The following is a 15,244-nucleotide window of genomic DNA, read 5'->3' as shown; positions in this document are numbered from 1 at the left end:
AGCAATTAGTGGGGAGTGGGCTAAACCAGGGTTAGGCTAGCAATTCCGGTCCTTGAGAGAGATCTACATATAATGGAGGTGCCAGGGATGCAAATCTGCTCCATGCATATTCATTAGGGCTATTCTGAAAACCCGACTGGCCTGGGGGTCCTCCAGGACAGGGTTGAGAACCACTGGTCTAGCCTAGGGGTAGGCAATTCCAGTCCTCGAGAGCCGGAGCCAGGTCAGGTTTTCAGGATATCCACAATGAATATGTATGAGATAGATTTGCATGCACTGCCTCATTGAGATGCAAACCTATCTCATGCATATTTATGGCAACCTTGAGATAAACAAGCTTTATTTTTGCGTTTATGAACTCAAAATATAATACATACAGAACCACATGAATAAAAAGTGCCATAAATGAAATGTCCTATGTGGGAGAGATCCAATGGATGACCCGACTCAGTCCGTGTTTCAGCCTCAGGGTGTGGTTGTGGGTCCACTAGGTGTCACTCCAGTGCTGGGAATACAAACTTTAATTATTTTTAGGTTCATTATGGAATTGTCAATTGGTGGAATCTCCAAGGGGATGATATTTGGTAAAGCTGCGGCTTGTGGGGTTTTTGGACAAGGAAGAAGTATTCTATTCCAAAAGACATGTATGATTGGTCATAAATGCATCTTGCAATATTGGTTACAGAAAGATTCTCCTAGTTTTTGGCATTGGAGGAACCAATTCCATTGTTTAATTTTATTTGAGGTTTGGGAGGTTCGTAAATGTCCAAGACGAACTCGTTTTGGGTTGGTTGTTTTTTGTTTTTTTTGAAAATTTGGGACTCATATACAAAATTTATCCTCTAGATCAGTGTTTTTCAACCGCTGTTCCGCGGCACACTAGTGTGCCGCGAGATGTTGCCTGGTGTGCCGTACGGTCAGGGCCGCCATCAGGGCAGTACCACCAGTCTAGGGAGAGGGGCGGTCCGCCCCACGTGGACAGGAGAGAGCTGGACGGGGGACCCGTGGACTTCAATACATCTTGAGCCGCTAGGCTCGTCTTCTGTTCCTGCCTGCCCTGCAGCTAACATATAGCCGATCGCAAGCGTTCCCCGATGTCAGCGCTGACGTCGGAGGGAGGGCTTAAGCAAAGCCTGCCCTCCGACGTCAGCGCTGACGTCGGAGAATACTTCCGTTCGGCTATTTGTGTGCGGCAGGGCAGGCAGAAAGCAGAAGACAAGCCTCGCGGCTTGAGCTTCGTTTTGCTGAGAAAGTTGCAAAGATGGGCTGGGAGGCAAACACGGAACACAAAAGGGGGGAGGGAGTGCGTTTTGGACACAAGGCATGAACTTGGGAGAGAGGAAGGGAGGGAAAGAGATGCTGAGGTGGGGGAGGGAATGGGTTTTTGGACACAGAAGGCATGGACTTGGGAGAGAGGAAGGGAGGGAATGCGTTTTTGGACACAGAAGAAATGGACTTGGGAGAGAGGAAGGGAGGGAAAGAGATGCTGAGGTGGGGGAGGGAATGGGTTTTTGGACACAGAAGGCATGGACTTGGGAGAGAGGAAGGGAGGGAATGCGTTTTTGGACACAGAAGAAATGGACTTGGGAGAGAGGAAGGGAGGGAAAGAGATGCTGAGGTGGGGGAGGGAATGGGTTTTTGGACACAGAAGGCATGGACTTGGGAGAGAGGAAGGGAGGGAAAGAGATGCTGAGGTGGGGGAGGGAATGCGTTTTTGGACACAGAAGAAATGGTCTTGGGAGAGAGGAAGGGAGGGAAAGAGATGGTTGTGTACACGGGGAATAGAAGAAAGGAGAATTTTTGGTCATAGGGAGGGAGTGAGGTACAGATAGTGGCATACCAGGGGGGGGGCAGACTGCCCCACCCCGGGTTTACGTCCCAAGGGGGTGCACAGCTGGCCACCCTCCAGTGTTGTCCCTAGGCCGGCAAACTGCGGCTCTTTAGCCACTTGAGTGCCACCGCCGCCAACGGTGTTGTTGGCGGTGGCAGCATTATAAAATACTTTCTTTGTGTTTATTTGATTCCTATTCAAGAGAATTACTTTATATATAGTCAATATAGGCACAGAGTTAAATTTTTTAACATTTTCTAATGGTGGTGTGCCTCGTGATTTTTTTCATGAAACAAGTGTGCCTTTGCCCAAAAAAGGTTGAAAAACACTGCTCTAGATCAAGAAGTATGATTCTTAATGCTTTACATTGAAGCTTTGCAAACATTCTTTGCATTCTAATACCTGGTGGGAATAGGAGGGATGATAGTAATATATGTGAAATTACTTGAATTGTATTTTTGTTTAATTCATTCATTACAATGTTATAATAATAATTAAAACAATGGGGGGGGGGAAGGGAGGGAGGGGTGAAAGGGAAGGGGGTAGGCAACTGTGGGAGGGTATAGAGCAGGGGTGTCCAATGTCGGTCCTCGAGGGCCGCAATCCAGTCGGGTTTTCAGGATTTCCCCAATGACTATGCATGAGATCTATGTGCATGCACTGCTTTCAATGCAGATTCATTGGGGAAATCCTGAAAACCCGACTGGATTGCGGCCCTCGAGGACTGACATTGGACACCCCTGGTATAGAGGTATGTAATGGGTAATATGGAAATTTATTTTGAAGGAATGATAGACATGTTTGAAAATTAATATTGTGAATATAAATGTAATGATTATTTTATTGTATTATATTATTGTATATTTATTGGATTCCTTCAATAAAATGTTATAAATTAAAAACGAAGCGTCTGCTAGGCTCTAAAAGTGACTTGAAACATCTACAGACCTCGTACAGAAGTCAAAACCAGGGTATGCAAAGCTTTTCCTGATGGAATATAGTATTCCACATTGTAATTTGGTCCTTTTTCTTGGTAACAGGATGATGCTGAGAACATTTGCTGTCAGGAACAGATAAACCGGTCCATCTACTGGGCAGATGGCTTCGTCCTGGTCTATTCCATTACTGACTATGAGAGCTACCGCATGGTCCGGCCTCTCTGCCAGCACATCCGCAAGATCCACCCCAATGCCAACATCCCCCTTCTCCTGATTGCCAACAAAGGAGACCTGCTGCGGGCCCGGCAGGTTTCTTCCGACGAAGGACTGCAGCTCGCCAGCGAACTCACAGGCACCTACTCTGAAGTGTCTGCACGGGAACATTTTGAGGGGGTCTACGATGCTTTCTACCAGTTGTGCCAGGAAGTGAGCAGAGTTATTGGCAGCAGTAATGGGGAAAAGAGGCGGGGCCTTCACCTCATCCGGCCCAAGTCTCCCAACATGCAGGAACTGAAAAGACGCTTCCGACAGGTTCTGTCTTCCAAGACCAAATCCTCCACCGTGCTTTGACGCTGGGAAGCTGCAGTGCAGGTCCTGGGGTATTTATGTATTTATCCTCCTTCCGCTGGGTTCAGGAAAAAAACCTCTAAATTTGTCCCTCTTGATAAAGAAGGACAGATTGGGCTGTCACCATTCCCAAGTCATCCCAAGCAGCTGATTCAGTCCTGGTTTTACCCCATGTTATGCTCAGCGATGAAGTCCTGCTATGATTAAAGAAATCAGAACTACAACTCCCAGCATGCACAGGGGGATCTATCAGGGCTCAGTCAACCAGATGTCAGCTATAAAGTGAAAAGCATTCATCTCATTTTGACAAAATGGTTAGTTCCACCCAAACCTAAAAGACCCTTTTAAGTCCAAAATGAGTAGACTGAACTTTTCAAAATGACGATTTACAAGATATTCTTTTTTTTTTTGTAAGTGATTTTTATTTTTATTTTAAATATATTGCACAAGTTATCCTTTTATATATTTCAAAATGTAAAATAAATATTAAAAGAGCACACAGTAAGTGTTTACCTGTTTCCAAAGTTTTGCCTCTCTAGAACCATGAACAATCTAATCTAATCTTCATTTCATATATCGAATCTACTCCCTAAGGAGCTTGACTCGGTTACAGTTCGTAAAAAATGCAATATAACAAATAAAAACTGTGGGATAAAAACAGAAATTGGTTAGATCAGATGGATGGAAAAAGTTAGAAAAAAGTATGTTGAATTGCTTCAAATTACTATACGATAACTAAAATCAAATTAACTACAGTGGAACCTTGGTTTATGAACATAATTTGTTCCAGGAGTATGTTCGTAAACCAAATTGCTCGTATATCAAAGCGAGTTTCCTCGAGAATCTCGGAGAAAGCGAGACCAGAAGGCCTTGAGCATTCGCAGATGCTCAAGGCCCAGCCCAGCCAAGAAGGAAGATCTTCTGGCACCGGCATGTCCTGTGCGTTGGTGCTGCTGCCGGTGCCAAATCGGGGTAAGGGATGCTGTTTGTGTGCTCGGCGGGGGATGCCGGATCGCGGCGGGGAGAGGTGACACAAGCGGGGGGGGGGGGATGCTGGATTGCGGGGGGAGCACTCGCAAATTGAGTCAACGCTCGGTTTGCGAGGCACGATAGGCGGGAATGTTTTGCTCGTCTTGCAAAACGCTCGCAAACCGCGTTACTAGCAAACCGAGGTTTGACTGTATTGTGAAAACAGCCAGGTTTTAAAAATGTAATGTAATGTAATGTAATGTAATGTAATGTAATTTATTTCTTATATACCGCTACATCCGTTAGGTTCTAAGCGGTTTACAGAAAATATACATTAAGATTAGAAATAAGAAAGGTACTTGAAAAATTCCCTTACTGTCCCGAAGGCTCACAATCTAACTAAAGTACCTGGAGGGTAATAGAGAAGTGAAAAGTAGAGTTAGAGGAAAAATAAAAATAAAATAAACATTTTAACAAGACAGCATTGATCTAAATACTTTGGAAGGTAGAAGAGAGGAGAGAAAGGAATAGAAGCAGAAGGGGGAGCCGTTGAACAGTAGAATTCTGGAGAAATTTAAATGATAGAAATAAAACTTTTTCGAAATTGAAATAATTGTGTTCCCGCTAAGCTGCGTTGGCCTGCGCTCGCGCACAAAATATTACATCGCAGCGCAAAGTTTCTCTTCACAGCGCACACACGCGTCGGTAAGGTAAGGGGACGCATTGGGGGGATTGCACTTCCCCACAATTGCCATGCTTCGGTTCCTCTTCTTCCTTCCTTCCTCCCCCCCCCCCCCGCGGGACCCTGCGGCACCATCAACTCTTACTCCCTCTAATGTCGGCCCTGCAGCTCCAGACTTCCTCGCACCTTCTCCCCTCCCCCTTTGGATCGCTATTATTTTAAATGTTATAGCCGCGGAGCTGTATCCATCAGTGGAGATGTCTAACCTCGGCCTGCCCCGGAACTCTTACTGCAACAGTGACTTCCTGTTCCTGCCTAGACGGGCGGCTGCTGCAGTAAGAGTTCCGGGGCAGGCCGAGGTTAGACATCTCCACTGATGGATACAGCTCCGCGGCTATAACATTTAAAATAATAGCGATCCAAAGGGGGAGGGGAGAAGGTGCGAGGAAGTCTGGAGCTGCAGGGCCGACATTAGAGGGAGTAAGAGTTGATGGTGCCGCAGGGTCCCGCGGGGGGGGGGGGGGGGAGGAAGGAAGGAAGAAGAGGAACCGAAGCATGGCAATTGTGGGGAAGTGCAGAGCTGCAGGGAAGAGTGTTGCGGTACCCAGCTGGAGGGAGAAGGAAGATGAGGGAGGGAATTAAAGGAGATGCCAGGGCTTGGAGCGTAGGAGGAAGGTATGCCAGTCTAAGGGAAAAGGAAGGGGGAGATGTGAGAGCATGGAGGGGGAGCGAAAGATGGAAGAAAAGGAAAGGAGAGAGATGCCAGAGAATCAGGGAAGGGGAGATACCAGACTATGAGGAGAGGTGTGGGAGAGGGAAGGCGAGGAGAGAGATGCCAGACCAATGGGGTGAAAGGAGAGATGGAAGGGGGAGGCATACAGTTTCTGGAAGGGGCATAGAAGGAGAGAAGATGCCATATAGGGGAAGAGAGACGGCAGACAGTGGATGGAAGGAAGAGAGTTACAAGAAGATGAGGAAAGGAGAAACCACAGAAGACAAAGGTAGAAAAAAATTTCTATTTATTTATTGCTTTAGGAGACATGTGTCACTGTTTCTGTGAAGCATTGTATGCAGAGTCCAGCTTCTTGCTGGTTCAATTTAACCTTTGTCTATGTATTTTTATTTTATCCCCCCTTTTACAAAACTGTGAAGCGTTTTTAGCACCAGCCTTGGTGGTAGCAGCTCTGATGCTCAGAATTTTATGAGCATCAGAGCTGTTACCTCCGTAGCTAAAATCCACACTACAGTTTTGTAAAAGAGGGAGGGGTTAGTTTGTGATTACATATTCCTTACTAGGCGAAGGTGTTTTCTGTGTTCTGTGTGTTCGAAAGACATGGTTTTCTGTTAGGATTGACGGTGTAGGATTGATCTGTGCTGGTCTGGCTTGTTTAGTTTTACAATGGGTGTATTGATGTACTGCTCACTGCAATATGTAAGATGCTGCCTTTTCCTAGGTACTCATGTGTGACGTGTGGTTTGTTACTAAAAATCATGTTTTTCTTACAGATGGGGGGGGGTGCCAAAAAATGATGGGCCCCGGATGTTACATATGCTAGGTACGCCACTGTATGTAAAGATACCAGAAAGCTGGCGTAGCAAAAACTTCTAAGTTTTGAGTATTTAACCCTCCCACAATCTCACGGGCACTCGTTTCAAGTTTATTGAGATTTTGATTTAAACGCAATATCAAATATTTTCAATGCGTATAACAAAAATAAATTTGGGGAAATAAATAAAACCATTTGAACCAGTGTTCCCGCTAAGCTGCGCTGGCGTGCGCTGGCGCACAAAATATTACATCGCAGCGCACACGTTTCTCGTCACAGCGCACGATCGGAAGAGGCGTACGGCAGATGGCAGGGCGGCGAGAGGAGAATCGGGCGAGTTGGCTCATAACTTGCTGGCGCCCGATATTTTTGGCTCACGGTGAAAAAAGTTTGCTCACAACACCCGCCCGCTTAGAGGGAACACTGTCTACCAGTCTTAGAGAATCTGGAAGTCCGTTCCAAATTCTCACCAATTTAAAAGTAAAAGATTTACTGAGCTTCCCAGTGCATTAAATACCTTTCAGAGAAAGTTTAAACTGCAACAGAGGTTACCAGCAAGCTCCATTTTATCCATTCCTAATTTTAATCCCCGGTGAAGCCATGGTGATATAGTAAAGCTAGCAAGTTACTGAGGTCCAGGAGAAAGATTTGAAGCCAGTCCTGGATTTCAGACAATCCCTACAACACCAGTGACATAAGATAAGGAGCCCCCAGAAGAACATAAAAATAGCCATACGTAGGGTTACCATATGGCTCCAGAAAAAAAGAGGACGGATTGAAATATCTGGGTTTTACGTCTCTATCCGTCCTCCTTACTTCTACTGCTTTCAATGGAAGTAAAACCCAGATATTTCAATCCGCCCTTTTTTCTGGAGCCATATGGTAACCCTAGCCATACTGGGTCAGACCAGTGGTCCATCTAACCCAGTATCTTGTTTTCAGTGGATGCCAGTCCAGGTCACAAGTACCTGGCAGAATCCCAAAGAATCAATCTCAGGGCAAGCAGTGGTTTCCCCTGTGCCTATCTCAATTTTGCCGAGGGGCCTCCCATGGTGGGGGCGGGGGGAGGACATCCCCTCCCTCCCTCCCAAATCGGGTTACCATATGGCTCCAGAAAAAGGAAGGTGGATTGAGATAACTGGGTTTTTACTTCCATTGAAAGCAATGAAAGTAAAATCCGGATGTCTCAATCCGTCTTCCTTTTTCTGGAGTCATATGGTAACCCTATCCCCAAAGCCTCGGGGAGGCAGAGCAGGACAACCAAGCCTTGTTTTTAAATAAGTTGCCACACAATTTTCTTCTGGTTTTCTCTTCACCTCCTTTTGCCAGTTTGACTTTCGAATTCAGGACTCTAATTTGCCAGGAGAATGCTTTTTTCTTGTTGTTTTTCAGATAGTGTGGCAATTTGTTTAAAAGTAAATCATGGTTGCACGCCCTGTCACTGAGGTACAGGAATACTGGGCAGACCTGCCAAATGACTTAGTTCCAGGAGAGAGACTGTAGGGCCTGTTCTGCCTTTGAACATTGCACAGCACTGTGGCACTTGTCGTTCCTATTTCTCTTGTAGTTCCCAGAATGCATCAGAATGGGGTGGTCAGACCTTTAGAACTGACCCAAAATCTCCCTCCAGGAACTGGACCACTGTGTAACTTTCCTTGGGTTCTGTTCATATGGGTTTCAGTGCAGACAGTGGTGTAATGAGGGTGAGAGGTGCCTGGGGGCCGTGGTGTCCCTCCCCCACCCGTGCCATGCCCTTTCCCCCATACCTCTTTAATGTTGGCAGTCCAGGAAGTCCAGGCGCGGGTCCAGGAAGTGATGTCAGAGGAAGAGCCGACGCTGGCGTGAGCAGCAGCTTGGGGTTACTGCTTACGCTGCGAATGTTAAAGAGGAACAAGGGAAGGGAAGAGGCGCATGCACGCTCAGTGGGGGGGAGGGAAGGATGGATGCTGGCGCCCTCTCTTACTACGCCACTGAGTGCAGTTTTACATGAAACACATTTTGCTTTAATCTTTGGGGTTGTTTTATAGTGTTGCCACCTCATCCTGGTCAACCTAGAGAGACTGATCCATTGCACGCTCCCCCTCACTGCTGTCAGATACCCATACCCGCTATAATCTCCCTAACCCTGAAATGTCCTGTCTAAATTAGATTGTAAGCTCTTCTGAGCAGGAACTGTCTATTCTATGTTAAAATGTAGACAAGAATCGCCTTACTGGGTCAGACCAATGGTCCATAAAGCCCAGTAGCCCATTCTCACGGTGGCCAATCCAGGTCACTGGTATCTGGCAAAACCCAAGGAATAGCAACATTCCATTCAGAATCTCAAAGAACAGCAAGATTCCGGAATCCCAAAGAGTAACAAAAGATTCCGGAACCCCAAAGAGTAGCAACATTCCATACAGAATCTCAAAGAACAGCAAGATTCCGGAATCCCAAAGAGTAACAAAAGATTCCGGAACCCCAAAGAGTAGCAACATTCCATACAGAATCCTAAAGAATAGCAAGATTCTGGAATCCCAAAGAGTAACAAAAGATTCCGGAACCCCAAAGAGTAACAAAAGATTCCGGAACCCCAAAGAGTAGCAACATTCCATACAGAATCCTAAAGAATAGCAAGATTCCGGAACCCCAAAGAGTAACAAAAGATTCCAGAACCCCAAAGAGTAGCAACATTCCATACAGAATCTCAAAGAACAGCAAGATTCCGGAACCCCAAAGAGTAGCAACATTCCATGCTACCGATCCAGGGCAAGCAGAGGCTTCCCCCATGTCTTAATAACAGACTATGGACTTTTCCTCCAGGAAATTGTCCAAACCTTACTTAAAATCAGCTATGCTATCCGCTTTAGCACTGCGTACGCCTTTCAGCGCTATAGAAATAATAAATAGTAGCAGTAGCACGCTGCCCTTCTTTTCCAGGGAACTGCAACTGCATGGAAGCAACAGGATAAAACCAGGACTGGATCAGCCTATTCAGGGTTTTCTGCTAGTTGATACAATCTCTAGTAAAAAAAAAAAAAAAAATAGTAGATATATTTTTGTTTAGTCCTGATCCAGCACAGTGTAACTCAGTGCAGCGCCCACTACAGGAGAGGCTCACGCCAGTCTTGTTCGATATTTTGTATGTTCTAGTCCAGGGGTAGGGAACTCCGGTCCTCGAGAGCCATATTCCAGTTGGGTTTTCAGGATTTCCCCAATGAATATGCACTGAAAGCAGTGCATGCAAATATATCTCATGCATATTCATTGGGGAAATCCTGAAAACCCGACTGGAATACGGCTCTTGAGGACCGGAGTTCCCTACCCCTGTTCTAGTCAATCCGGTTTCTTGATACTCTATTGATCATCCTGGACCCCTGAGGAAGAAGTGTTTTTCGAAAAACGGACCATGTTGGGTCCCATATGCATGAAAACAAGAATCAGTGCTTGGATATATTTATTTTATGTATGCTGTTTATATTTGTTTTTATGACTTTTATTGAATAAATTCCTGCACCTTGTACATTTTTCTGTAGTTTTGTTTTGGCTTTTTTGCTTTGCATCTTCACTGCAGTTCCTGTTGGGTTTTTTTTTTTTTGCTTTGCCTTTTGGATGCTTCAGACATGACACTCGGCTTTGAAAGTGCTACTGGACCCGGGTGCTGCTCTAGTGCTGACACCTGCTGGTGGCTAGAAGGACAGCAGTGGAGATTTGAAGAAGACTGCATTTTGCACTCCAGGTCTTCAGAGCTCAAGGAATTATATTATTTGCTGTTTTTATTTTGCAGCAGTGCTCTTTGGTTCCACTCCTGTGGCCTTTTGTAATAACTTCTGTGCATTTGTTAGGTCTCTTTTTGTTTGTTTGTTGTGTGTAAGTACAAAGTCAGTCCCGAAACCAAAGTTGCTTGCAGGTGGCAAATTAAGAGACTATGTGGTAAATCTCAGAACTGCCTATTGCAATGGGGTTGTTTTTGTGGGGTATTGGAGGATGGGGGATGGGGGATTTTTTTTTTTTATATGCTGGGCCTCCCAGGAAACACAAGAAAGCCAGCCATCACAGTAACCCCCACTTTTTACAAAAGTGTAGCGCGGTTCTTAGCGCAGGCTGCGGTGGTAACAGCTCCGAAGCTCATAGTATTCCTATGAGCTTAGGAGCTGTTACCATCGCGGCTGGCGTTTTTGTTTTTAAGTTCCAAAATTTTATTAATATTTTTCTATATTAAATATCCATTTAAGCAGGTGAGAATATAAATTCTAACAAGTCTGTTCACAGACAATTTCATCACAATGCAAAGGATATTCTTAAAATGTCTAAGAAAATCTATCCCCAAACCCACCCTTCCCACCCCATTTGTGCTACGCTTTTCCAAAGGAAAAAAAAAAAAAAAGGGAGTGTTTGTAAATGCTTCACGTGCAAAAGCAGAGCCCGGTTTCCTTTCCTGCTCATGTTTCCCAAGGACAGCCTGTTCTTTTCTCACTTGTCATAGAAACCAGGCAAGAAAAACAGAAAATGTGTGTTTTTGTCCAGCTGTTGAATTACCACAGGCAGGTTTTAATTATGACGTCACAGAGGGCATATATCCAGGATTCCAGCTTTCCTCTTAGAGCAGAAGTGATCCCTACTGCCCAAAAGCTTGCTTTACGCCTCAGCTGCATACTTAGGAAAATACCACTGGGTCAGACCAATGGACCATCAAGCCCAGTAGCCCGTTCTCACAGTGGCCAATCCAGGTCAAAACCCAAGGAGTAGCAAGATTCCAGCATCTCAAACAATAGCAAGATTCCATAAGCTCAATGAGAGCAACATTCCAGAGCCGAGATTGTGATGTCATAATGCCTCATTCCACAGTGCCTCAGAGCCAACCTCATCAGTGATGTCACAATGGCTTTATTCTCCTATACTTGGCTCACATAAGAACATAAGAATAGCTTTACTGGGTCAGGCCAATGGTCCATCAAGCCCAGTAGCCCTTTCTCACGGTGGCCAATCCAGGTCCCTAGTACCTGGCCAAAACCCAAAGAGTAGCAACATTCCAGCATCTCAAAGAATAGGAAGATTCTGGAACCCCAATGAGAGCAACATTCCAGAGCCGAGATTGTGATGTCATAATGCCTCATTCCACAGTGCCTCAGAGCCAACCTCATCAGTGATGTCACAATGGCTTTATTCTCCTATACTTGGCTCACATAAGAACATAAGAATAGCTTTACTGGGTCAGGCCAATGGTCCATCAAGCCCAGTAGCCCTTTCTCACGGTGGCCAATCCAGGTCCCTAGTACCTGGCCAAAACCCAAAGAGTAGCAACATTCCAGCATCTCAAAGAATAGGAAGATTCTGGAACCCCAATGAGAGCAACATTCCAGAGCCGAGATTGTGATGTCATAATGCCTCATTCCACAGTGCCTCAGAGCCAACCTCATCAGTGATGTCACAATGGCTTTATTCTCCTATACTTGGCTCACATAAGAACATAAGAATAGCCTTACTGGGTCAGACTAATGGTCCATCAAGCCCAGTAGCCCATTCTCACGGTGGCCAATCCAGGTCACTAGTACCTGGCCAAAACCCAAGGGGCTCACATTTTTCACCATGAATGTAGCAGTTAGAGTGGCTTATGGGCCTGGGTCCTCCTCTCTATGGTTCACTAGCCCACCCCCCCAGGCTACTTAAGACACCTGAATGCAGCTCCACTTGGCTTCCCCTATAGCAGGTGTTGATGTTCCGGAGACAGGTATGTACGTTTTTATTCTGATATTTGTGGCAGTGTGAGGGGGGTCAGTGATCACTGGGGGAGTGTGTAGGGGTTATTTGGTCGCTTTGGATACCTTTTTGGCACTTATACCTGATTTTATATTGTCTAACTCACAACATATAAGTTTCATCCAGGAAGCCTTGAGAAACTTTTGATTATCCTTGCAGAACGACTAAGGACTTCTTTTACAAAGGTGCCTAGCGGTTTTAGCGTGCGCTAGCTGCTACCGCCTCCTTTTAAGCAGGCGGTAATTTTTCGGCTAGCGTGCGCTAATCTTGTGCGTGCATTAAAAACGCTAGCGCACCTTTGTAAAAGGAGCCCTAAGTCTACATCGGCCCACATCCCACCCAAATACCGCCCTAACCACTCTTTCAGATATGCCCCTTTTAGCTCTGGGCGCACAGCGATATTCAGAGGCCTAAAAAGTCCCTGAATACGTCCAGAAATTCGGTTTGATTAGTGGCACTTGGACACCTGTCTTTTAGGTCGCCCAAGTGCTGACTTGGGCGGGCTTTTAGACGTGTTTACGTTTCAATTCTGAGCCCTATATTGTTTTAGGATGCATATATAAAACCAAGACTGGCTAAAAACTCTCCCTCCTGGAATGAAGTAACTTGGCAGATCTACAGCCTGGATTCAGATTCACCTGGCAAGGTTAATCCAGTCCTAGGTTTACCCCATTGCATGCAGGGACTTGTAGTTCTAATTTCCCCTGCATACAATAAGGTAAATCTAGGACTGGATCAACCTTGTCAGGCTAATCTAGATCCAGTTGGCAACCTTAATTCAGGTCAGGCCTACCGTTAAATTCATGCCAGTAGTCAACATCTGAGGGCTTATCCTGAGGGGTAGGGCAGTATGTACAGACAAAAGACATCCATCTACTTCAGCTTGGCTCATTGAACTCAGTTTAGGCTTAGCCTAAGATTACCAGATTTCCCCAATTTTCAGAGAAAGTCTGCAATTTTAGACTCATGTCCCTAGTTATGGTAATGGGGAAGAGGTACAGCACTGAGATTTAGAATGGGTATGGTATTGTGGTTCAGCATCTTTTAGATACAAAAGAATATAATACTTATTTGTGGTAACCTATTAAGTTTTTTTAGGATTTTATATACCGCCTATCAAGGTTATCTAAGTGGTTTTACAATCAGGTACTCAAGCATTTTCCCTTTCTGTCCTGGTGGGCTCACAATCTTTCTAGTATACCTGGGGCAATGGGGGGATTAAGTGACTTGCCCAGGGTCACAAGGAGCAGCGCGGGGTTTGAACCCACAACCCCAGGGTGCTGAGACTGTAACTTCAACCACTGCACCACACACTCCTATAAGTTGTATGGTTAAAAATTGCTCGGGGAGGGGGGGGGGGGACTAACCCACCTAATCTGGGTGTCCCAGATTTTCAAACTTAAAATCTGGTAACCTTATCTTGGCCTGCATGTGCCCTCTCTTGGCAATGGGGTTCACAAACCTTACCGCCGAATGCCATGACAATTCGGATCTCATCAGGGTAGCAGAAGATATTGCTAATGAAACAATAGAATAGACTTTTTGGGTGACTTTTGCACAAAATCTGGGCAGTGTCCTCCTTCTCTGCTTTCAAAATTGGCCGACTTTGTTTCTGGGTAGACAGATATGGAGTTTTCCAATTTTAACTCTTTATGTGGCATGGTTGCTCAGGAGCAACATGTGTCTTCTAAGGCTCTTATGGGAGATCTTCATCACCAAATGCCCGTTGCTTGGCACTGTTGCTCTCGTTCAGCATCAAGTTACGTAAAGCAACCGTTTCACCATCTGCCAGTTAAAGCGTTAAATAGTAAACATAGTTGATGATGGCAGATAAAGATGTGTGCGAGCATAAGGTTTGAGGCGATATTACATAAGCATGCGTGATCTTGATTTGTCCTTGCCATTTTCAGGGCACAGACCATAGAAGTCTGCCCAGCATTGGCTTTATTTACCAATCATTGGAGCTGCCGTTTAAACAAGAACATAAGAATTTCCATATTGTGACAGACTGTTTCCAGCATCCTGTTCCCAACAGTGGCTAACCCAGGTCCCAAGTACCTGGCAGAAACCCAAAGAGTAGCAACATTCCAGAACTGAGATAGTGATGTCATAATGCCTCATTCCACCAAGACCTAAAAGCCAACCTCATCAGTGACGTCACAATGGCTTGACTGTCCTATACTTGACTCACATAAGAACATAAGAGCTGCCACACTGGGACAGACTGAAGGTCCATCAAGCCTAGTATTAACATTCCAGAGCTGAGATTGTGATGTCATAATGCCTCATTCCACCAATGCCTAAAAGCCAACCTCATCAGTGACGTCACAATGGCTTGACTGTCCTATACTTGACTCACATAAGAACATAAGAGCTGCCACACTGGGACAGACTGAAGGTCCATCAAGCCTAGTATTAACATTCCAGAGCTGAGCTTGTGATGTCATAATGCCTCATTCCACCAATGCCTAAGAGCCAACCTCAGCAGTGATGTCATAATGGCTTGATTGTCCTATACTTGGCTCATATAAGAATATATTGGGACAGATTGAAGATCCATCAAGCTCAGTATCCTGTTTCCAAAAGTGGCCAACCAAGGTCCCAAGTACTCAGATAGTTTAAGTAGTGCATAGTTTGGTTCCAGTCTCTTCCCAAACAGGATTCCTTTGAATTACTCAAGAGAGGAGAAAAAAATGTGTTTCTATGTGCACGAGATTTTATCTCCCTTGGGCCAAATGTTTTCTGCATTTTTCCTGTAAATTTTAGCTACAACTAATAATGTAAAATTTGCGAGCATAATTCATTCCAGAAGCTTGCTCGTAATCGAAAGCACTCGCATATCCAAACAAATTTTCCCATAGGAAATAATGGAAACTCAGACGATTCGTTCCACAACCCAAAAACTTTAATACGAAATACAGTACTGTATGTACTTGTAGTGCAAGACGTCGCTCATTTTGAACAGTCATTA

The 15,244-nt window shown here is 45.1% G+C and overlaps 1 protein-coding gene across 1 annotated transcript in view; it reads left to right on the top strand.

The window, feature by feature from the left end:
* The window catches only part of LOC117361242 (ras-like protein family member 11A-like), a 64,791-nt gene extending 60,937 nt beyond the window's left edge, over positions 1-3,854 (top strand). Inside the window, exon 4 of the mRNA XM_033946312.1 lies at positions 2,872-3,854. Coding sequence (XP_033802203.1) covers positions 2,872-3,339 — 468 coding nt within the window. The 3' untranslated portion in view covers positions 3,340-3,854. The remainder of the gene's footprint in view (positions 1-2,871) is intronic.
* Positions 3,855-15,244: the final 11,390 nt, after the last annotated feature.

Source organism: Geotrypetes seraphini, chromosome 5 (genome assembly GCF_902459505.1).
Source record: "Geotrypetes seraphini chromosome 5, aGeoSer1.1, whole genome shotgun sequence".
Taxonomy (NCBI): Eukaryota; Metazoa; Chordata; class Amphibia; order Gymnophiona; family Dermophiidae; genus Geotrypetes; species Geotrypetes seraphini.
Note: the sequence above shows the minus strand (reverse complement) of the source record. Positions and strands in the feature narration are given on the sequence as shown.